At 46.3% G+C, this 25,646-nt stretch overlaps 1 protein-coding gene and 1 pseudogene across 3 annotated transcripts in view; both read left to right on the forward strand.

Moving 5' to 3' along the window:
* LOC146197094 (uncharacterized) overlaps positions 1–25,646 on the forward strand; it is a 200,701-nt gene that overhangs the window by 142,969 nt on the left and 32,086 nt on the right. For all 3 annotated transcript variants that reach the window (XM_084598839.1, XM_084598837.1, XM_084598838.1), the window contains exon 6: positions 24,922–25,040. In XM_084598839.1, the coding sequence (XP_084454965.1) occupies positions 24,922–25,040 (119 nt within the window). The remainder of the gene's footprint in view (positions 1–24,921; positions 25,041–25,646) is intronic.
* Positions 18,595–19,425, forward strand: LOC146197095 (ubiquitin-conjugating enzyme E2 Z pseudogene; annotated as a pseudogene).

Here is a 25,646-nt window from a genome sequence, read left to right on the forward strand (position 1 = left end):
GTTTAAAAGGGGCCTTTCTTATCGTTACGGCCATCCAAATCACAAAGCGCTGTCAGTAACTTCAGAAAGTATGCAAGAATTAATTTTATTCGTGTTCATTTATCTATGTTCAATTTGCTATCCGAGATTTCAGTTTCACGCATAGAGTTTCACCTGGAAATTTGTGCAGAATCACACAAGAAGACGTGAAAAGCGGAATATCCGCATTTACCTTGGGACAGCTTTCAGAGCCATCGACAAAAGATCGAAATAAGAGGTATCCGGAGCAGAGTGATTCATTATCGGATCGCGCAGTCGCAGTCGGGGCCAGCGGTGTAATCTTACGCGGCGCCATTCCTCCGTACAGCTCCTTCGTAGCGTGGAAAAGAAACACGCTAGCCGTAATTAATATTCATAGCATATGCCCCATTTCTGCCACACTCGACGTTACTGCAGCTGAAACTCTTTTCCCGTGCCCAGAGGATTAAGAAATTGGTTGGTTAATTTTGACGGGGCCATTAGAGCTGCGTGAATAAAAAATGATCTCTCTCAGCCTTCACAGTCCCGCACAGCACTGCGGTGGGTATTTCCAGCGCGCTCCAGTACTCATTAAAATTTCTTGACTTATATTAGTGAAGAATCCCTGTGCGTGCATGGGGAAATTATGCGGCGTGAATTATTAAAGATGATGTAATGAAATTTCCGCGCATCTCAATGTATGCATTACAGGCCAAGATGGCACTATAAGAAAATGAAAACAAATTGTTTTAGATGAAAAGACTTGGTTTTGTTCAAAGACACAGAGTCTGCAAAAATGCGAAGAAGTCTCCACATTAGGCGGTCTGCATCTTCTACTTGCATGTCTCTGGCAGAAACCCACTGTAAATCACGCCTCAGTTCAGAAATAGCCCTCTTCTTAGCGAATTAGTCAGGACAAGTATCGCCGCATCGGAGCTCAAAAAAAGAAAAAAAAAAAACATGCTGTTGCAATGAGGCCTAACGTTGCCGTGTCTGGAGTCTTTCTCACAGTTCTGTGAAGTGGCTTGGAGAAAACATGGTCCGGCACTTTTTTTCTCGCCCTAGAAATGAGTTTGTGTTCGTTTACGAGTAAGTCCTCTAGCGGTACTTTTCACTTTTTTTCTTTCAATTATCCGCTCTTCTCTTCGTTATTTTCTCTATCTTTCATAAAAAGAGTAGCGAAAAGTGCGTCCCAGGCCTTAGATGGAGAGTGCGCTCGCGCGCTGGCAATTTATTCTGACGCGAAGCGGCGCCAGATTGAATGAACCACCGGCGTCGCTGTGTCCGCTTCTCCCGCGCCTTCTGCCGCAGTCATCGTCTTCGTGCTGAATGCTCGAGTCCCATTCCGCGCCGGCACGTACAACGGCTCACCCTTGCCCTTCTTCTCTTGTCTATTCCCCGCTGCGCGCTAGACTCTAAACGTTGCTTACCGGTTCCAGTGACAGTCCTGCTGCTTCCAACCTGAAATATACATGCATTTACTCTTGTGGCTTCTTCTGAAATAGAAAGAAAGTAAGAAGACAACAAGGGCATAAACTTTCTGCTCCGTTACGAAAAAGCCTCCAGGTTTTTCCATAAGGAGACGCGATCCTGGAGAATGGATAGCGGACCAAAAGCAAAGAGCGGAAGGGAGGAGAAAGAAACGAGTACTGACGTCTCCGCAGCAATGCGCCGCTCTTATTTCTTCCTTACCACATCTCCCTCACTTTTTCTTCGTTTCCTCTTCTCGCCTTTTTCCCCGCCAGCGACGCAATCACCCCCGCTGCTCTCCAGCTGCATCGTCGTAAACACGCCGGCCACTTTCGTTTATGGTTGCCCTTTTCCCTATGTGCCCCCCCCCCCCCCCCTATCCCTCCTCCCGTACCTCAACTTACTCTTCTTATGATGGTTGATTCCAAAACGCTCATTTCGTCCATGCTGGCCGCACCCATCGTCTGAGCTCCGCGCGAGCGTGTGGCTGTTCGTTTGTACGTGTTCACCTTTCGTGGCCTGCTTCGAAAGAGAGCAACGGCGTAAGCGGCCCTAGTGACATTTTTTGTTTCTTTTTGGCCGTAAAACGCGCGCAGGCTTTTCTTCCCGTACAACGCTCGTCGGGCGACGGCTCGCACCCTCAAATGCCCGGACACTAGTGCTTCGGGCTTTGTGGCAGAAACAAAATGGCATCTCTCTCTCTGTCTCTCTCTCGCGGCCTTGTCCCCTCTTTCTTTGAAGCCCCGTAGGAAGAGAAAGAATCGTCCGATTTAAAGTGCTTCTCCCGCTCAATTTTCTTTCGTTCTTTTTTTCTTCGTTTCAGACTTGTCTCTAAAACGCAGCTTTTGCTCTGGCGAGTTGGGAGAGGGCTCCTCGATGTTGCGTTTTTTCGTCGCCTTCGATGGTGGCGGTCCGTAAATCACTCTCGAGTCCGAAAATACTTCCGGGTGGTTTGTTTGGAAGACGAAGTTTTTGGTGCGGCTTAGAGAAAGGGATACTGAAAAACATAACAAGAGAGAGAGAGAGAAAGAAAGAGGAAGAGCTCTCGGATATATCTTGGACGTTTGACGGCGCCATAAACCAGCACTCGTGAGTTGAGCGGCAGCCGTGCTTTTTTTTATTTTATTTCATTTTACTCTTCTTCGCTGAGCTCGATCTTGGCGAAGTAAATTCTGTGTTTTGTTTGTTGTAGATGTAAAACTATTGACACCAGACAGTAATTTATTTGTTTCTTTTACGTCCTGTGGTGAAAAAAAAATTCTTATCTCGTTTGAATGACTCCGCACTAGATATATGATAGGGTTTCATCTTCAAAACCACTCTGGTGTTTCTCTGAGTTTCTCTTTAGCCACGCACGGTTACCGCTTCTTGCCACCTTGCTAGTGGCTCTAAGTATTCCTCGTCAAACTAATGTAACTGCTAGCCTTTCCGTTGGGAAAAAATTGTGTCGGTCTATTAGCTTCTTTCAACCTCAACTTAACAGGCTTTAGAGCTGAGTTACACCTTTTAATTTGTCCGGCGTAATTCTTGCGGCGCTGAGGCGCGCAGGAAGGTCTGTATGCTTAGATGAGGGTGGTAGGAAAAGGTTAGACGAACCATCGAGAAACTACAATTGGCTGCAATCACCCTCGTTAACAATACCGTTAAATAAAATTTAGTTTTATTCAACACCTGATACGCTATTGTTTTAACCAGCGAGAACTTCGAGAACGCATCGGCTGAGCGCGTGCAATTATTCAATGGTCCACAGGTTAGAGTAGAAAACTTCGAACTGCAATATGGAGTACTAAGGCAGGCTCTGTAAACAGTTCACAAAGCTGGAAACTGTTTAATTGTTTTCGGTTTGATTCGGCTTGTTGGTTGAACTTTCCAAAGCGACTCAAGCTATGAGAGTCACCGTTGGGAAGGAATCCGGAAATTTCGACAACATAGAATTCCTTAAAGTGCACTGACATCACACAGTACACGGGCTCCTTGCTTTTTTCCTCTGCCGAAAAGCGGCTGCCGTGGTCGGTATTCGATCCTGCTCCTTAAGTTCGATAGTGGAGTGCCCTAGCTAACCACTAAACCACCGCAGCGGGCTCGATTGCTTTCGTCGCATTGTCTATTGTCTCGTCTTGTCGTGTCGTGTCGAGTCGAGTCGAATTGATGCATCTCATGTCGTGTCCTGTTGTCTTTTCTTGTTTTGCTTTGCGCTGTGTGGTAACTGGTGTAGAGCAACCAAACAGGTGATGGAGTGAGCCACAGTTTAGCGTGTGAGATGAGGAATGAACATTTACTGGGCCCGAAATAAATCGATGGTGCACGGAGGCACCAGACTGAGTGTTTATAAGGGATGAGAACCGCGTTTCGAAGGACGAGACAGCTAGATCCGCGGAGCAGTCAAGTTATTATAGCGGCACTAATAACTCGTGGCTTTTCTTTTTTTTTTCTTTCCTCTTATCCGGGTGGCTCCGTTAGTTAATGAACAAGAACTGTATTTCGAAAGAGGAGACAGCTAGATCCCCGCAGCAGACAAGTTATTAGTGCCACAAGTCACACATTCATTACTTTTTTTTTTCCTCTTCGCCACTGCTTCTCCGTCTCAAGTAGCGCCCCGGAGGCAAGTTTTATGTTCTGCTCTAACGTATCGAGTTATGAAGTTTTAACACGACGATGTAGAGCTGCACTCTTTTTTTCCTCTAGTTCACCTTTCCTTTCTTCTAGCCCAGATTTAAATAAACTTAGTTTAAATACCTTTCATGAACTTCTTCGTTTGTGTCTGTTCATCGTCATCCTCCTGCTCATCGGTCGTGCTCGTTCTCGTAGGAAACGCCTATCCGGCGTAGAGTAACAAAGGTTGTTCCAGTGATTCCCGGAATATTGACTTTATTTCTCACTCCCCAGCTATACTTCATTTTTCTTATTATACTTATTTCCACGTGCTAATCCTACTATTCACTAAATTTAGACTTCTTGTAGACGCCAGCGCAGACTTGGACCCTATCTCTATCCTCATCCGAGATTGCAAAGTTCGGTGCTGAAGAAACTGTATTTGCTCAGCAAACATTGCTGTCTGGTTTCAGAAACCCTTCGCAGGTTTCCAAACTGCAGCTCACATGTGCTTGTTTCTTTCCCTGTAGGTCTTAACAAGCTCACCGAACCACAGATAACGCAAGACATACCGGCCGCCAGGAGATGTGATTACATAGGTCGATCCCATCATTCTATATTCCGGTAACATAACTTGCAAGACATGATTTAAGTTGCTATCCTGGGTTCTGGGTATATATTAAATTCCGCTTGGTGCTTACTTGTCTTGCGGCGCTCTGTGATCCCCAAGACGCGTCCTCTCCACGCAAATGCATTTTAAACAAACGCCACGGTTAGACAGTAAAGTGTGGACGACATTTTTTGAGAAACCAATTGAAGCGTTATTTCTCATAGATCCATACGGGTAATCTAACTTTACTTGTGGGTTTGTCACTTATACCTTCTGAAACCTCTTTTCAAGCCTTGTGCTTGGCCGGCTCAAAATGATGCAATCACTCTTGCATGGATATGCACTCTTATCTGTCATCTACAAATGATAAAAAGACAGCGCGAGTTTCAATGGCAGTTGCAGGTAAATTCACAACAGCGGTGTGCCCTTTTCGCTGTGAGAGCCGAGTGCAGGAAATCAGGAAACAAAACCGTGCATGATCATGTTAACGAAATGATGAGTTGAGAAATTAAGTCCGCAAATTGTGAGTTCAAATGCCAGACGCGTTCGTAGATAGATCGGTACGATCACATCACGTTTTAACAGGAGAGCGTTAGTATCGCCATAAAGAAAAAAAAATCCTTCGGCGGGTTGGCGTCGACCATTTGACCAGTTGAAAATCTACTTCTTCAAAAACAATCAAGAGGATGCCTGAGGCAGGTGGTAGCTGGCAAGTGACGAACACCGCAGCCTATTTCATCGACTATGAGGCGTGTATAACGGTTGAGTGGCAAAAGCAGGAGCCCTGCTAAGGAAGGTTCAGCGATTGTATCTTCTATTTCCGCTCCGTAGAAACTGCGGAACATTGCAATACTGCCTTCTTGTTTCATCAGCAGTGCTGTAGCACAGGGTAATCAAGGTGTGTTTATGATACTGCGTGCAGGAGGAAATCGAGAACAAAGGACGACTTCTTCCGCGCACAATCGATTCGAAACAATTATTTTCGCTTTTTACTCTCAGCCTATCCGTAAGTGAACGATGAAAGGCATGAAGAGAATGTACATGGTCGCCATGACACAATTTGTTTTCATTCGATGCTATTCGATTATTGTAATTCCCATGGCTGTCTCACTAATTCTTGAGTCAACTAGGATATGAGGGCAATTAAAGTTTAAGAATAATGAGGATTAAACAGCGTCACAAACTAAAGTTTGTGACGCTAAATGACGTCATGTATACGCATGATATTAGCGCGTATTATAAAGTGCCGTGTTTTTGAAGCCATCCTATCGAAGGGGGCCTTTCAGCGCTCGCCAACCTTTGCAATTCAGCTGTGCTCGAATTCTGCTATTTGAGTGCAGTTGCCAATCAAAACCTGGCAAATAAGACGGCACAGGAAGTGAGTAAACCAGCACCTATTTCTAACGGAGAGGTTTAGCTTATTACAGTACAACCTGTAAAACACTGGCTTAACCGCACAATTCTTTATGGAGTGTCAAACAAGTATAGCTCGAAAAGAATGTTCGCTTTATTATATCCACACCGCAAATACACTGGCAAAGCAGGCCAACAAAACTTACAACAAAGCCAGCACCGACAAACATGTATGTATGACCGATGCCCGTATGAAAAGCAGACTACACATGCAGACGGGTACCCACGTTTGAAAGTCCCGCGTGAAACAACATGTGGCACCGACCTCGCCGTTGTGCGGTGCATCAGTTCTTTGCATAAGCCTCGAGCGAAGTTTTATAAGCGCCAAACGCTTTGAACGAAACGAAAAGCGTGCCACGAACGGCAAAAAAAAAAAAAAAAAAAAAAAAAAAGAAGACTTAGCGAGAAAACGACGGACTTACAAAACTGGGAAGCATCCTATCTAATAGCAATTACTGAGAAGCAACTTTCATGCAAGGCAAAAACTTCGCAGCCGGCACATTTTTAGACAAGCGAGCTCACTTTGTATCATTCTGTAGGAGCACCATCACAGCTTTATGGCAGCGATAAGAAAGTGTTTCGTTGCCTCCTTCGCAAGCACCTATTAAGGTCTGCAAAGTCTCACTAGAGACGACACAATAACAACAATAATGCAATAATGTTGCAAAACTTAAAAAAAAAGGAAGTGGTTTATTAAAATAGCTTGCCTCTCATTAAATAAGGTATCGGATTATTGAGTGTTGTTATGTTAGTGCGTATCTTCTTAATTTGCAGCTTTATAAATTATTTTAGTGTCCCAGACATACTCACGGCGCAACAATAATGCAATAATGTTGCGAAACTTAAACAAAAAGGAAGTGTATTATTAAAATAGCTTGCCTCTCATTAAATAAGGTATCGAATTATTGAGTGTTGTTATGTTAGTGCGTACCTTCTTAATTTGCAGCTTTATAAATTATTTTAGTGTCCCAGACATACTCACGGTGCAACAATAATGCAATAACGCAACAATAATGCAATAACGCAACAATAATGCAATAATGTTGCAAAACTTAAAAAAAAAGGAAGTGTTTTATTAAAATAGCTTGCCTCTCATTAAATAAGGTATCGAATTATTGAGTGTTGTTATGTTAGTGCGTATCTTAATTTGCAGCTTTATAAATTATTTTAGTGTCCCACACATACTCATTAGCATACAGTCGTCAGGTATCCCGTTGTGTGGAAGACCACCCAACATGTAGATATAAAGCCCCGCTTTAACAAAGCTGTGCTGAAGTGCCTGCCTGGCCTTGAGATAGCGTGTCAGACTGGTAACCCAAGGGTTCCTGGGCGTTCGATTCCCACTTAGATCTCCCATCTGAGAAGAGGTTGCCTGATTTGGCACCTTGTGCCAGCTTTCATGTCGCCTTTAACGACCACCTTTCAGAGGCATATTCCTCATATAATTTTTCGCTTACAACGTTGGCAGCAAGACGACACCAGAAAATGGGCAAACAATGTGAAAATTGAATCAAGAAAGCCTAGACAGAACAGCGTATTATCTTGACTCCGTAACGAAGTGATCCTTTCGCAAGCTATAAAACAGGCAGCGCGCTTGCTTCCGTCGTCTATAATACAGCCTGTTTTCCATTTCGAGAGTATAGCGTTCCACAATGAGGCAACGCTGTGCAGATCCCAGAGAGAGAAAAGCCCTTTTGTTTCGAGCCTGGAGCTATCAGCTTTCGGCGCGTCTAACCAAAGAACCTTTACGTGCACCTCACTTTCGACAACGACCTGCACGCGTGTCGCCCAGACGTGTAACATAGCTACAGTACATTGGAAAACCGGTCGTTGCAACGCTTTCGGCACACGTGTACCGCCTACGGGAGAAACAGAAGCTCGGTCGGAGGAGCGGAAGCCGGATTGATAAATGAACGAGGGCCCAGCGCCGCTGACGATCGCTGCCACGACAAACGACACGTCAGGGAAGGAGGAGGGTGGCACGCGGTGCCAAAGCCCAAAGCCTAGTGACAGCATTAAAGCCCGGGCCGGCTGACTTCACTTCTCTCCTCTGCATTCCGGGCGGCAATGGAAGAAAAGCCAAAGCTGCACGTTATACTGCTTCTGAATCCAACGCCTTCTTGTAGCAACGTCTACCCTCTTCTCTTCTCCGCCGCCACCAATAGGAGGTGATGCATGGAGTCAAAGTGGAGAAGGGGGGGGAGGGGGGGGGTCTTAAGCACATTCCTTTATTTTCTTTACTTTTTTTTTTATCACGAGAGGAAAAGCGTCGAGTGACTATTAATGAGGACTCTAATTCTCCCGCTCACCCTATACAATTCAGCTATTCGAGACGGCGCCGTGTGTCGGCCGATGTTTTTGATCGTCTCGCTTGGTTTTCTGACGTCCACGCTGCGTCTATCATCACGACGAAGACTGATGAAGCAGGGATGACGACCAGATTTCCGGAAACAATAGTTTTTTGTAGAACCACTAAGGAAACGCGGCTAAACTATTGCATGTCAGTGCAAGAAAAACAAACAGGCTATTATGTGGGGATACTGGTGACTGAAATTGATGACGAGACTTCGGCGAATGGACGCTTTTGTACGACAAGCTTTTAGTTTAATTAGTATAAAGTGCCTTGGACGCACATGTAATGCGTGTCGGGGCGAAGAGCGCAAAAACCTTGCAGAATGGTAGAAGAGAGATCAAGGTTTTCAGCTTGGCGATGCGTCGGCTGTCTTGTTACACTGCTCAGCAGGAATAAAGGCAAAAATTGAAATATTGCTTTGTAAAATAGAAATTACAAGAAGACGTGGTTTTACTCTTTCGAGACAATGGAAAAACCAGGCTAAAGTGAGGGGTCTGAAAAGAATTTTTAATAGAATATTCGGACGATACTGCTATAAAATATACTGCCCCGCCGGGGTGGCGCAGTGGTTACGGCGCTCGACCACTGTTCCCGAGGATGCGGGGTCTAATCCTAGCCTCGGCGGCCGCTTTTCGATGGAGGCGAAAAGCAAGGTGCCCGTGTGCTGTGCGATGTCAGTGCACGTTAGAGAACCCCAGGTGGTCGAAATTTCCGGAGCCCTCCACTACGGCGTCTCTTATAGCCTGAGTTGATTTGGGGCGTTAAACCCCACCAGCTAAACTAACTAAACTGCTATAAAATATACTAAAATGTAGCGATTCAAGTCTTTCAGGCTCGTAAAATATGTTTTGTTTAAAAATTATACGTTTGATCCACAACATGTTCGTCGGAAATCCCCCTGGTTGGTTCATAAAACAAAGCTAAATAGAAAACTTACACCAACGAAAAGATTTATTCTAACCCAAAGTTTCGGGACCAACTCAGTCCCTTCATCAGGGGCGACTGATGTGCATCTCAGCCACAACAGACAGCTGCCTTCGCTTCCCCTTTCCCAACGCTTGGGGGGGGGTCCATTGTTTTAAGCAGATGGTAGCTTGTTGCATATACATGATAATAAAAAAGAAATCCAAAGTGTCAAAATGAATACCTTTAATAAAATAACTCAGAATGTGAAAATGTACTTCAATACCTATTTTATTAATTTAGAAAGCTTGTGTATATTTTGGGTTTGTTTTATTTCTGTGGACGTCTGCCCATCCGTCTTCAGATAGAATCTTGTCTAAGCTCCCTCCCGAAGAGTACGGCGCAGTCGGTCGCCGTGGTGATGAAGCGATTAGGATACAAAGCTAGGAGCTGAAAGGCGATGTTTGAGGTATTTACCATATGTCGGCCCTGGACGGACTTTAGTCATGCGATAGCTCTAGGCCTGCTCCGTATAACGGCCCACGCCATAAAAAACTAAAAAAAAAAAAAAAAGAAGTTTCTACATTGTGGTTCAGGAAAAAAATTAATTGTGGTTTAGCTCTGGTTAACCCTATAGTTGAATTGCGATAGCAACGCTGGAAGCTTCTTTTGCCTGCTATATTATTCCCATGTCATGCCCTATCAGTGTAAGGTGCTACATTATTGGGGACATTTAAGCTCATCGTTTAAGGGTATGACGCGATATAAAGTCACGCTTCATCCAAACCGTATGGATGTGCCTGCGTGTCGTAGGGGTAACGAGAATGCAAACGGTTCTGGCAGGCTGATTCTGATATCACCCTCCCATATGAAAGGAGCGACCCGAGTTGGCAGCTCCTGCCCGTGGCATAGGGGTAACGTGAATTCAAACGTGATGGCAGGCTGTTTTTTTTTTTTTTTTTTTTTTTTTTTTTTTATGAGGAGACCGTAGCTTCACGGCGTAGCTGCGGCCACCCGAGGTCTCGCTTTGGCTGTCGTAGTATTGATTTCGCAATAAAAAAGAGTTACATGATGTGGTCAGGCCAACCAGGGCGCTGCAATACCTAGTAATGTATCGATGGGAACACGCATGCGTCAGCCGCTGGGACACAGACACCAGAAAACAGGGTAGCGAGATTAAGCAGCAATTTTTTTTTTTTTTTGAAGCAAACGGATGCGGTGTAATTCTTTTCAAGAGTGCATGCCTTGCGTACAGTGCGAACGACAAGCCGATTGCGAGAAAAAACACAGTAGACACGACTTCTCAATACTTTTCTAACTTAGTAAGGTGTGCGTATCAGCTAATTGCCAAGCGCTTGTCTATATTCGCTTCTCCTTGTTTTGACTACGCGCTTTGTATTTATATTAATCCAACTTGACTCCAAACATAATCATGAGAATTCTCCTTCTAGTCTGAATTCTTCGTGCGCTCGTGTTTGAGAGAAAGAGAAAAAGAAGGGCTATGGGGGTAAAAGAAATTTTCTAGGTTTGTTTGCGGGGCCCGTCCTTTGCGCTGCAGCCTTCGAGTTTCAGACTTCATAATTGTGCGCATAAAAGAAGCTGCTCTGTAAAGGCGCACTCGCAAAATTCTTAGCATCAGCTGGCTCATTTGTTTTTTCTTGTTTTTAAATCATCTATGCGCGCACGAGAGGTATTGTGTCGCAATCCCCTTTTGCGCTATAGTCAGCGTTCTTCCCGAGGACCGCATAAAAATATCAACTCCCGCTCGCGGCTGCTTGCAGGACGTTGACTTGCGTTCCTGATCCCCTCTGAATTGCATAAAGCACAGGCTGATTAAGAGCGAGAAGTTCCTTATTAGTTCCGGCGATGTTTATACTGTTTGCAAGCTGGAGCTTGAACGCATTCGCCGACGCTGCATAAAATTCGTCTGGGTAAAAACGAACTTTCGTTAAGTCAAGACAGGGACGCCTGAACACAGTGGCATTAATTTTTGGTCACTGGTCGTTGCCCTCGTATCTCGCAGAAAGTTCAGTGCAGAAAGTTCAGAAAGTTCAGTATACGTCAGTGTAGCTTTGTTTGCCAGATCACACAGTAACGATACAGCGCCTTCTAACCACTGTGGCGAAACACATTTTTAAACAGCGAGCGCTTACATTCGTTCTAACTTGACGTGATGCTCCTTCCACTTAACTTTGTTAAATAGTAAAAGCGTTCTCGTTTAAAATCTAATACTTTCCGGTGAAATGGCTGCCCTCGAATGCGTATGTTTTGTTCCCCGCATTTGTGTATGTGTACGTTTGTTAATTCACATATTAGTTCGAAGACGGCTCACTTGAACGCTGTATACTTTTGACGCGGATGGCTGCTCCGTATCTTTCGAGCTGATTATCTTTAAAAGCGAAGGTAGCTGAGAATGAAAACGACTGCTGCATACGATTTTCACAAGGCATGCTCGAAAGTAATGCTTTCCGAGTCAAGGTTCTCTTCCCAGCGTTACCCGTAAATTGAACACGCTCCCCTCATTGTAATTGCAAATCAGGCTTTCTGCTTGGTCTTCTCATGCAGCTCATTCCTCTGTATGCGTCCCCTTTGTTTCAAAACATTCGCGAGCAGTAGCAGAGTGAGCGGATGAGCCTGTCCTTTGCACCAGGGATGGTTCTTTGTACATGAAGTTTCTCTTTCCTTGCGCGTATTTGCTGACATTTAAGAGCAGTTTCTCATTTCATCTCATTGCTTTCTGAATTCCTTCAGGTTCCGCTCGCTATTTTGGTTTCAAAAGTTTCCTTTGGCGCTTAAATTGTTTATCCCAGAGTCAAGAAAGAGAGTTTATTTACATTGTAACACATAAACACGGCTATATTTGTTTTAAGGGTGTCCACGAGCTTTCGCGCCAATTGTCACAGTGGCTAGAAATTCCGACGTCAAGGCTTGTGACTCGTCTAATGGTTATTATAGGGACCAGGAGGCTCATTCTTTTCGTTTACATGTTGCATGTGACTATGTAGCTTGAAACTAAAAAAATAAATAAAAATAATATTATCAATGTAAAAAAAAAGGATAAAAAAAAACGCCTGCGTGAAAAGGGCGACGGGCCTGCTAGTATGTTTACTGTTTGGAGAAATATAATTTATCGCATATTACTGAATATATTGCAGTTTATTGTATCTGGCATAAAGTACAGTCTATCCAAGATATACTGAATACTTAATTGGTTTACAACAAAGAAAATATTACTAGCTGCTGCACACACCAAGAATTATCTCTCAATACGCAGTAATGATTGTTAGAAGGGTTACAAATTAGGTTTGTTGGTTGTTCACATAACAAAACATGTTGCGGGGCTAGTTGGTGATGCGTGGTTTCTGGCGTATTTGTGTGTCTTCGTCATTTATGTAGCACGCGGGTAACTTTTTAAGAAACCTTTGTTGATTGTTCAAAATCGCGAAGGTTAATGATTATGCGAATTAATATCACACATCTCTGACCTCATATGCGAATAGATGTTTGTTTATTTGTTTGTTTGTTTGTGGAAGTAAGTTCAACGAGGCTCTAGTTATATTTAAAAGTGAACAGATAAGCGCTGTTTCTGCAAAACAACATTTGCACTTGGATTTCACTTTCGCATCAAATCGCAAAAACGCCATTTTACCTAACTGATCAGGAGAGGTCTGCATAACATACACGCCGGCGTACACAGTTCAATGAAACTCTTGAGATGTTATCACTTTGTTTTGCTTTTATGTAACAGACTTGCAAAAACTCGTCGCACACTAGCCATCTCGTGTCACTATAGCTACGTGCTTTTTCCACCTACCTATCTCTGTCGTGGCTCACGCGAGAGAAGTTTTGACACAGCAGTTCGTGACGTGGCATGTGATGCGGTAGGGCATGGCATGGTATGGTACTGTGCAGTACGGTACGGTATGATATGTGATATATGAAACACGGTGCGATGCAGTATGGCATTTATTGTAAGGTAAACGTCAGTGGGGTTTAGCACCCCCAATCTGCACGTCGGCTGTGAGGGATGTCGTACGTAGCGTTAGGAATTCATTTCCACCGCTAGATTCTTTCTTTCTTTATTTTTTTGTTTTAACGTGCGCTTACGTCGCACAGCACGCGGGCGCTTTTGCACTTGTCCTCAAACCGCGACCTTGAGCCCAGCAGCCGGAAGCACTGTGGCTAATTTCACACGAATGGGGAAAGGTCTGCTAACGCGGTAGCCTAGGATGGCATTTTCGGCTGTAGCGCTGTTTTGTACTCTTCCATGAGCGAAAAATGGCAAAGTACGAATTCGAGTCATTGCGGCCCGTGACGAAAAGTGGGTTGCCTGGTTAGCTCAGCTGAGCGACGCAAGACTCATCGGAAGCGAGGCCGCGATTCGCTGCGCGCTTTGAGAAGAGTAATGGCGCATTGAGTCTGTGTAGTAAAACGCCACATTGTTGTGACGAAATATAGCAACGCCAAGATTCGGCGATTGTCCGGAAACGAGCCTTCAGAAATGGCGCAACCTCCCGGCTCCTGTTGAAAAGGGTGCCCGCTTCTTCCGCACCCAGTTGCCGTCCGAAAAACCATTTGTTGAGCGACTGCGCACAAAGGGCGTGGCGCAACGTTTGCGAAGAAGCCAGGTTATGTTGCCACTGGTTGGGACAAACACAACTTTTGGACAGACGTTGTCGACGAATTGCGAGTAGGCGCACGCTGAAACGACGTGAGACGTAGTCTCGATGGATGCACTTTCTAATTACTGAACGTTTTGTGTATCAAGTTTAAGGACCTTTCACTCATGAAAGTTCGTATCTCGTTGTTGTTTTTATCTTCACTGTGATTGTCTCGTGTGCAAAATTTTCAGCGTCAGAGTTATTTGAGCGTGGTTTGTTTGCGATCAGCAAGATACTGGTAGAAAATTCTAAACTCTATTCGCACTTCGCTAGCCTCATGAGCCGCGGTAACCACGGCACGGCTTGGCCAGCGTACCTCCCATATACGTGTCTAAAGACCTCCACAAAACAGAAGGAATTAACTTCCATTTGAAAACAGAAACAACGGATTACTTCGGGGCAAACTATCTTTTTATCATTATTATTTCCGCGTCGAGTAACACCTTTCTCTCTGGATCACAGCACGTCGTCCCATCCCCGCCCGGGCCTGTGAAAAACTTCTCGAGGTTTACCGTGACCCCGACGCCCAAGATCGCTAGCGCTGTCTGAGCCAGTCGCGCCTTCAGTGCAGGGAAGATTTACGACGTCCCGTGACCAGACAGCTATTTTCAGCAAGCGCAGTGCCATTCGTGGCGGTTGAAAACCCGCACACACGCGGGCACACGTACAGACGCACGCTGGCGTAAATATATAGTTATCCACGCTTACAGACGCTCACGAACGCACACACGCACCTACGCACCCACGCATGCAGGAAGACGGAGTGTATATCGCCAGTTGACCGTACTGGTCTTCCCCGTGCGCGTGTGTGTACCTCGTAAGGGGAGGTGGTAGGCGTGCATTGGAAGCCTGGCCGCGCGACATCGGGTCGTGATCGGGGTTGACAGAGACGAAGTGACTGCTGTCACCGACGCACGCTCGTTCGCTCTGTGTTCGGTGCCGAGGAATCACCCCTCTCCAGTTCCGCGCGAGCCTATCTGGGCAGTAAGAGTCGGAGGCGACCGGAACTCTGGTAAGAGAGGATTGAGTGCGCGCCTGTCTGGGCGGGGCAGGGAGAGGTGGTGTGCCTGCGATGTGCGCCAGAGACTCTCCGGTGCGACCGACTGGGGCAGATTTGGAATGTCAAGCGGGATACTGCTCGGGATGGGCTTCTAACGCGAGAGAGAAAAAAAAAAAAAGAATAAAGGTGAGAGGCGTCGGTACGGAGAGGAAGAGGCTGTGTCGAGCGGAAGAGCTCTTGCTGAGTCGCTGGCATGGTGCTCTGTCGAACTCCATAGCCCTGTATACATGGACTCGACAAAGTCGGGTCGAGTAAGCCTGTCGAGTAAAAAACCAGTTGTCGGGTTCATGTATACCCAGTCGGGTCGAGTAAAATAGCCGCGGAGCGGGTCGCGTTAACTCGCTTGCAGGGGGTAGGTTAACTCGCTTGACCCGCTTGTCTAAAAGCATGTAGACGCTGTCGAGTCAGCGAGTCGAGTTATGGCGAACTCAGGGATAAAAAAGCAACCGGAGCGGCGATGAGCGTCAGCGAAGTTGAATGCTTTTTAGCCCTCATCAATGATAAAAAAGAATAATCGAAGCTCTCAATAGTAAAAGACAACGGAATCAAATACGAGTAAAAAATTTGCACAATAACTACAAATCTCGACGCTACGCGCCGCTGCGATACTTACTCGCTAGAAAGCGAGTTTGTGTAGACACCAATCGGGTCGAGTAATGGTGACCTCACTTACTCGACACTTACTCGACCCGGTGCTGTCGAGTCCATGTATACAAGGCTCATGCTAAACGTACACCGCCCGAGAGGGTTCTGTAAGGTTGTCGGTCCATCGGCGGAGGACGATTTTGTATTTCGCGCTGATAAGTATTGCAGAACTTTTGGTGCGTATTATACGGGCTGGTGAATTATCGCGGTATTGCTGAAACTGTAGAAAGTGCCAACAAACAGGAAAAGAATAAATTGAGATACCACGGGCAGCATACGGGGGAGATTCTTAACAGAAATTTAAGTGAAGGGTCGAGGGAGAACCACAGTTCGCTATCCAATGTTTTCGAGAAGATGTCTTGTCGCCTAACTGGAAAAACAAAAAAAGGAGGAAACAATGCGAGTCTTCTCGCACAAATGTCCCTGTCACTCATCGACCTCCCCAAGAGAAAGAGGATGATGACGATTACTGATAATTTGATATCCTGCGGTACTCGGGCCCAAACACTGCACCTCCCGTGCACGAGATTGATCGACGTTTGAGCCGCCGGGCCGCCGTCTGTTCCCAAGTCCGAGAGGCTGCAACAGCAAGACCTTGCACGGAAATAAAATCCAAGGCAATGAAGTGGTGATCCCAGATGTATAACACTCCGCGTTTCGACGGTTAAACCTTATTCACGTGTCTAATATACGCAGTATGCCGCTGCGCGTGCTTTTTCGCGAGCTCAAAAATTGAAAAATGAAATACTCTTAAGAGCCTTGAATCTCAAATAACAATTCGCAAGCCTCAATTATACGCCAATGACCATAGATTTTAATGATCATTTACATCGACCGAAAAATACCAGGTAATAGAACTTAGAATAAACAATATATTCTAGACGCTATAGCCAGGCTATCCTATCCTGACAGGGCGCGGTGATCATTTACTCAATAGCAATTCATATATATATTCCTGGAAGATGCAAGCCAGTGTGACAGCGAGCGCCCCAAGCTTAATGCGTTTACTCGTGTTATAGAGACTATAAGAATAAAAACAGTAAGAGAAATAGTATGTTATACCGCACTTGAAGAATAGCCTTTGTCAATAATACAACTTGTACGCGGATTGTCACTAATTCTAACTCGCTCAACTGTGGCTTCCGGTTTATTGAAGTTGACAAGTTGGGTAGCAAGAACATCAAGCTTATCACAAAGGCCCCCTACAGTTGAACTCCACCCAGTCTGAACTTCGGGCTCTTCCGAGTTCTACTTGTCTGGATTCTAATGGGGTTACAATTCCCTCAATCATATAGAGCGCTTTCGAAAGAAATATATAGGTAGGCAGAGTAGCGCTACTTTCGACTACGTTCTCGAAACTACGGTGAAGGAAAGTCCATTTGCTGCCCCAACTTTACACGCACCTTCGGCTTCTGTATGTTTCCATGCCTCGGCGTTCATGCCAGCGATTAGCCAACCAAGTGAACCATTGCGCTTTGCTAGCATCGATGCCCTCGCACGCGGATTGAATACGATGCTCGGTATTTGCAGCCAGTTACCAAACTCCCAGGATGTGTAGCACGCGTTGCGCGACCCTGCAAAGCGCCCGAGCGCGAATCGTAGGCGCCCAACAGCGTCGGCTTTTCAGACTTGCACGGCGTGACTGCCCGAGGAAGCTGCTCATTAATCAACGCCGCCTTTCCTCCTGGCTCGCAGAACTCGCTTAGCTTCCCGACCATCGCGAGGATTTGGCCGGCGAAGCGAGCGCTATCAAGGACTGTATGTTTGGGACTGGCACAGCGGTGAGCTGATCTGGGGCTGAGAAGTGGCGAGATAACGATAGCACCTCATTAGTCGGTCTCGCGAAGGAGATCCCTGATTAACTCGGTTTGATGCTTACTGACTTTTCAAAGATCTCCCCTGCTTTGGGCTCGAGGGCATGAGTCCCTTCTCTTTGAAGACTACCGCGCTTTTGGCCCATCTGCAACAGGGCTCCCCACTGCAGCAATGCAGGTTCAAAACTTCCGCGATGCTTCTTTGAGAGAGCTTAGCCGTTGCATTCGGATAGAGCATTGACGATTGATTAGTTTGTTCCTGTCAAGTTAGAAATGCTTGCCACTCTGCCGGTTTGGACAGGCTTTTCCAGCGTGAAGTAGCGTGATGTGAACAAGGGCTATACGGGGCATAAAAAAAGAACAAGAAAAGCGTCATAGCACTGACATTCTTGTAGGTGCAAAATTCATTATAATGCAATTCACTAGAATTCAGTAGCTCTGTATCAACGGTATAATTGCGTAAACCGGGTTCAAGCTAAAGGTGACTGCTCGTGGTTTGAAAGCTGTCTGTCGAATTTAAACCTGATATGCACAAATGATCTTTGAAACGCACGTTAACTTAGCTTGTACATGTCATTGCAAGTTCGCGAGAAAAATTCTGTATTCTAAACGAGTGCCTTCTGTGTAGCACTGTTTGTAAAACTACTTATGAACTACAAACTTCTAGTTCATTTTTGAAAAATCATCTGCACGTGGGCGCGTTTGTTTATGCTGTCCTATATGATGGTACTGTTTTCTGCGCCTGGTTCCCAAAAAGCTTGCTCCGTGGAGCTGAGGCATTGAACTGCTGAAAACAAAACTTAAAATAATATCTGGAATAAAAACACGTATTTAAACAAAAACAAATTACGCTGTCAGCGCCGGTAGCGCAGTGAGCTACCGAAATTAAGCTTCACTTTCCTGCCTTATATATTTCTTTTTCTCTTCTCGGAGGGCCATTTCACGTGCCTTGAATATCGACCAGTAGAAGAGAAAGAGGATGTAGTAATGGCGGCGATTAGGTTTCATTGATTAGGCTGATGCCAACTAAATTCATTCACTAAGCGGATGTACTGGCCAAACGAAAATTTCGCATTATGTCGAGCCACGAGTCTAGTCGGGCTTCACTGGGCCAGCAGGCAGCCAACAACCGGGCCTCCTGGGACCCCACGGCCATTGACAACGAGGAACCAACCGAGCAGTGCCTGCGAAGGGTTAAGCGTGACATCGCGCACCTCGAAGCGTATCCCGTGGCTGGCGCGTTCGTCACCCCAGACGAGCAAGACGTGACCAAGATCCACGCCCTGGTCGTCGGCCCATCAGGCACGCCGTACGAGGGCGGTTTCTTCTACTTCCTGCTCAAGTGCCCTCCGGACTACCCCGTGAGCCCACCGCGAGCGCGCCTCATGACCACGGACGCCGGCCGGGTCAAGTTCAGTCCGAACCTCGAAGAGAACGGCAAGATCTGTCTCAGCATCCTGGGGACCGGTCCCGGTCCTGTCTGGAGCGCCGACTACGGCTTGGGCGGCGTCTTGCTCTCCTTGCAGACTCTGATGACCAGAAGCCCCTACCGTGACGAGCCCGGTTACGAAATGCAGAACCAGTCGCACAAAGTGTCCCGCTACGACGCCATCATTCTGCACGAGACCATTCGGGTGGCCGTGTGCAACCAGGCTGAAGCGTGTCTTCGAGGCACGTCGTCGATGCCAGCGTCTCTGAGGGATCAGGTCTTGCTTTGGTTTCCCGGTTTCTACGACAAATACGAGGCTGCTGTTAATGCGCACTTGCACCTAACGGGTTCCGATATGACCGATCCCTATGGCGACTGGCGGGGAATTTTTCAGTACGAGACTCTGCTGAAGAGGCTCCAAAATTTGAAGGAGGGAGTCGTGAAGTGGGCCGAAGCTCCTGTTCAGATGGACACGTGATCTCCTTCCGCACAACCCTTGCCCCGTGGGGACAGCCGCTACGAGAGGCCTCTGGAAATACGTGGCTACGACTGCGACCCAAGCGCTATAAAGTGCAAGTTCATCGCAGCGTTTTAGAAGAGGGGGTTCCCAATGACGACCTCAAAAATTTGATAAGCGAATGGCACACTGCATCACCTGTGCCCCATTTCGGACCATCGCGTTTTTCACTGACTATATTCTACGCATAAAAAAAAAAAAACCCTGTTCCCGTGCGTAAAGCTAGTGGGCATGTTTGAAACACTTGCTTCGAAGCTCAATACTTATCTTTTCGGCAATTTATGCCAGTCAGTAATGTTCAACGTGATTTTCTTTTATTTGTGCGTAATCGGTTACTTTTTCTGAAGCCAGCATTATTTTATTATAGATACGTTTCTTCGCCAATTTCTTTGTCCACCTCTTACTTTTTTCACCTGGGCTTTCTTTTTTTTTTCTACATAAAATTTAGCTCAGCGATAACAAGAGCCTTGAACGCAAAACCACAAAAAGTGTTTTATGGTTAGAAGTGCAGCGGCCCATCGCTCGTTGGCTACTATTCGATATGGTGTGAATTTTTCCGAGACATGCGTACTATTAGGTTCTGGGTCGCGTGCGCCTGGTTATCGTACCGCTGCCAGCAGTTATTACATGCGGCGCGCGGCCCCTCGGTAGCGTTGGCCTGGCGGCTCCGTGGCCCGGCGGACGGCGTCAACGGTCCCAGGCGTCTTATAACGAAACAACCTTTACTACAACATCATAAAGGAACGGGCAGAGAAGCTGACCCGGAGAGAATACAGACACTCTCACACAGCTGGTGTCTAGCGTCGTGTCAACGGCGCGTCAAAGTAGTCTCTGTCGCAGGGGGTGGTGGTGGTGGTGGTGGTGGTGGTTGTTAGGAAGAGGAAGGGGGGAGTGCACAGGCCGGTTGACTGCCGACGGTGTCGACACCGCCACTGCCGAGTGCAGAAGTCTGCCGTTGCTTTTTATATGCTTGCCAGTTCACAGGGAAAGGGGGAAGCCCTCAAAGGGAAGGGAGAGCCAAACATGTTTGGACAAGACGGGATGACTCAATCGCAGATGGTCCGACCGCATCTCCTCCACCTCCTGCAGACGGGCGAGGGCGACACACTCTCCCTCGAGCTCCAGGCTTGGCCGGCGTTTGCACACATACGCACGCACACACATTTGGAGCGTGGCAGGATCACGTCGAGACTTGCCCGCGGGAGGAAGCGTTGGGCGGCCAATGAACGGCGCCGAAATGGCCGATCCGCTCGCGGTTCTGCCTGTTGCTATGCGGTGGCCGCGTCAGCTGTCCCACTTGTCGGTGGCGAAACGTAACAGTACGTGCATACATACATACATACATACATACATACATACATACATACATACATACATACATACATACATACATACATACATACATACATACATACATACATACATACATACATACATACATACATACATACATACATACATACATACATACATACATACACACACACACACACACACATACATACATACACACATACACACACATACATACATACACATACACATACATACATACATACACACACGTACGTACGTACGTACATACACGCATACATACACGCATACATACACGCATACATACACGCATACATACACGCATACATACACGCATACATGCATACATACATGCATGCATACATGCATACATGCATGCATACATACATACATACATACATACATACATACATACATACATACATACATACATACATACATACATACATACATACATACATACATACATACATACATACATACATACATACATACGTACGTACATACGTACATACGTACATGCATGCATACATACATACGTACATACGTACATACATACATACATACGTACATGCATACGTACATACATACGTACATACGTACATACATACATGCATACATACATGCATACATACATGCATACATACATGCATACATACATGCATACATACATGCATACATACGTACATACGTACATGCATACATACATGCATACATACGTACATACGTACATATGTACATACGTACATACGTACATACGTACATGCATACATGCATACATGGAAAAAAATTTGCTGTGTGAAAAATCACCATGGGTCCGGCTGAATATTAATTCGTCGTCACTGCATATTTATTGATCATTTTACCATTCAACTACTTTACTTCAGCTCCTGCAGCATAACGACGGCTTCTTTGTGGTGTCCCGCAAACGTCATTCTTTCTCTAGCTGCCTTTGTTGCCAGCGACAAGTGCTCGAAGAATATTTCAGAACACGTAATAAATGCGCGTCATTGCGCAATCACAGTATGCTGCCACAAACTGAAGGGTGTGCCTCCTACTTCCCTCTGCAACCTGCACAACGCACTACATAATGCATTGTTCCCGCTTGCAGACGGCGAGGAATTTCACGTTTTTCTTTATGCGTGAATTCCTTGATCCGAGAACATTTGTGGTTAGCTGTGAGACTTGTTCTGCTCACGCCGCACTCTAGCGCCGCTGGAAGATTCGGTGAATTGGTTGCTGTTACGAAGATATTGACGTATAAAGCTGCAGCTGGATTTCAGTTCCGTCACATAGTCGTAACCATCACGCCGTAGAACGCTCTACGCATCTCTCCAGCACACCACTTGCCAGGTGGTGGAGCTATAGCGTTGGCAGAGCCACACGCTCGGGTCTAAACTGATTAGGAGAGAGAAATAGAGAAAAACACTTTATTTAAGAGCGCAAATTAAGCACTCAACATATCCTTCGCCTGGTTTACCAAGGCAAGCTGGTCTTCCATCTGTGCCGATGACACAAGGCTCCCCAGGGGAGGTCGAGGCAACACTTCAACAAGGCCTCGATATTATATCCCAGTTTCTGACTTCTGCTGGGCTCCAGCCAGCACCAGAAAAGTCATAGCTCCTCCTCTTATCGCGTACCCGCTATCAGAGATCCGTCAATCATCACATATATCTTCATTTAGCAAACCATCCTATCCCACAGGTTTCTTCATGCAGAATTCTAGGCATCAATATTCATGAAAGGTCCAATCAATTAAGTGTCAATTCAGCAATTAGCACGTGCCGCTCCGTTACTCACCTGGTAAGGCGTGTTGTTAAACGCCAAGCAGGATTGCAAGAAAAACAAGTCAGTCAGTTAGTACACGCACTAGCACTAAGCAAAATTTTATACGCTCTTCCTTATTTTGAACTCACACAACAGCAAACTATAAAAGCTTCATCAGCGCTCAACAGCCTATATAAAGCATCCCTTAACCTCCCTGTACACACTTCAAACAAGAGGCTCTACGACACAGGCCTTTTTCTTCCCCTCCCCACATTACTCGTTCTCCACAGAGACAGGCAGCTGGCTCGACTGTCTGGCACTTTGCAGGGTCGCTGGCTCCTAGAGAAAGCAAATCTGTCTCCTATCAACCTGCCTATCGAAGAATCATCTGCACCCCTTCCCTCCAACATGCGCTTCGCCCCTCTACCCCGTCATATGGCCCCTTGTGTGAATAAGGGTCGCAGGGAAGCTCAGGCAGCTCACCACATTCCTCCCTTATCAACACAGACAGTAATATAATATCTCCCAAGCTGATTAGGAAGTATTTGTGAAATGCCGTTGGCTGGAATTCAAGTGAATGTGGTATCAGACGGCTGCGGTGGTATCTAATGATAGAAATCTCCTCACCCAGCAGTCTGTAAGGCAAGGTTGAGTCTTTCTTAACTCGCTTCCTATATTTATCGGAGTCCCGCCGGGGTGGCGCAATGGTTAGGGCGCTCGACTGTTGTATACGCTAGAATGCAGGATCGAATCCAAGCCGCGGCGGCCGCCTTTCGATAGAGGCGAAAAGCAAGGCGCCGGCGCCCGTGTGCTGTGTGATATCAGTGCATGTTAAAGAACCTCAAGAGGTGCAGAGTTCAAATTTATATGTTCCCCCACTTAACAAGACGACGTCTCACTTCGCCCATATATCCATTTCTTCACACCGCCTCCCTTGCACCAACTAACTTTGCAGTTATTGCTACCTCTACTTTTTCTGCCGCTTGAAACCTTCGCTCGAGGTGTGTTTCAGCCCTCCTTTCCTTTCTTCGGGGCTTCTTTCGGCACCTTGCACCTCATCAGCCCGCCCCTCGCTGTAAAGATTGGAAAGGTACAGCGCAAAAAGACAAAGACACAAAGAAGAATACGGACAGACGTGCGATGACTCGCAACTAAATTTTATTGGAAAGAAACACATTTCTATAAGAGTCTTTCAAGTGATAACGAGAAGCCTATAGCACTTGCGTGAAGCAGATTACAAGGGGTCAAAACAAAGTCACAATCACTGGATGATAAATTTCTAAAAATATTTTCCTCTCCTTTCCCTTGAAAATTAAAGATAATATTATAGACTGTCGGGGACCGTAACCAATATAACCGAGGGCTGGCTTATACATCGCGACTGTCTTTTTTCGGATCAGGTAGGCCTCCATCAGCTATCTTGTTGCTTTATCCCGGCGTCTAAATAAAAACTTAGTGTTCGCAACTAAATGACGGCAGTTGTTTTTCTTTTTCTTTTCGCCTTTTTCGCACTTACGCCAGTAACCTTTCAAATGGGAGTAGTTAGTATCAGAGAGGGATCTCAGATGTTCTCGCAAACGAATATTTATGCATCTTCCGGTTTGCCCTATATATACTTTGGTGCATGATAGTGTAATTTCATACACTACGGCGCACGCGCATTCTAAAATAACTGACCTGTGCGATACCTGGCATTTAAAGGGGTTAAATTTTGTCAACCTCTCATAACGGTCCTTGATCGCATGGCAGAGCCCTCTCAACTACTTGGTAATCACGGATCCCTCCATAAGCCCTGTTTACATGGACCCGACAGCAGAGGGTCGAGTTGGGGAGTTGAGTTGAGTGGACTCGACCCTACCGGGTTTACATGAACCCTACCCGACAAGTGCAGAACCGGCTCTGGATGAGCGTAGATGAGCGGCGATTACGGCGGCACCTCACGTCGAAGCGAATAACTAGCAGACGGCACCCGATTCCGTTTTTTTTTTTTTCCCGCTCGTCGTTAGCGTTTTTTGTACTGTTCTTCTCTCTCACTGTGCCCCGACACAACCGGACAGCGTTTACATGCTTCCTGCAGCGGGTAAGAGTCCAGCCAACCCAACCCCTGCGCGGGAGTTGACTGGACTCGACCTGTCGTCTTCTCGACCCGACCCAACGGAGTTTACATGAACCCGGTTACCGGTTTTCGACCCGATAACTCAACTCAACCCACTCCTGTCGGGCCCATGTAAACACCGCATTAGGCGAGTCTGCTTATAAACACAGAGGGAGACAGTTGCCTCGTTTTTCTTCTCCTGTAAGAATAAACCAAACATGACTAAGCGACCTCCCCCGTAGCCGTCCCCCCAATGACGCCGCCCTCTGAAACTTCCGCAGGGACGCTTACCCGCCAGCTGATCAAGTTCCGGGCAGTGAGCGGATTCCTCATGGCGCAGACCTACCTGTCCACGGTGCTGCTTTTCTCGGGCTTCTACCTGGTCATCTACAGGCTCAATGTGAGTACTGCCGCCGCCATGTGCCAAACCTTGACGATCTAACGGAAAAGCATCCACTTCACCTTCATTGTTTTGAAGCGATAGCATTAAACACTCCATTCTACATAAAATCCGGCGTTGACTGCATCGTGAGCTAAAACTCACGGGCCTTGCTCTGGCAGGTGATATGGTTGGTATGTGATATCGCCGGGGACTGATTGGTCAGCGAGTTGCGTGACGTCACGGGACACGTGACATTACAGGCGCCGCTATTTTGGGCTGCTTATTTGAGATGGGAGTGTGACATGGGAATCAAACATTTCAGAACTCTCGGGCGAGCTAGAGCAATACACGCTACTCATAGGACACGCACGTCCGTACGGCCTGATTAAAGCGGGCCATTGTAGTTATTTATGTCTGGTAGCCTTTCACATGTCAGGGTTGCTTACGCCTGCGTGCTAATTAATATGTGCGAGATATACCAAAAGCAAAAATTAAACGGTTGCATATGCGCGAACAAGGATGCGCCAAAGTATCCGCAGGAGGAAGCCATTAACGCTGTGGTAATACCCTTAAAGGCGAAGCTTCTTCGCCCCGGCCCGCCCCCCTTCATTTTTTTTATTCTTT

The sequence above is a fragment of the Amblyomma maculatum genome, chromosome 3, assembly GCF_055883805.1.
Source record: "Amblyomma maculatum isolate TAMU_Amacu chromosome 3, ASM5588380v1, whole genome shotgun sequence".
NCBI lineage: Eukaryota > Metazoa > Arthropoda > Arachnida > Ixodida > Ixodidae > Amblyomma > Amblyomma maculatum.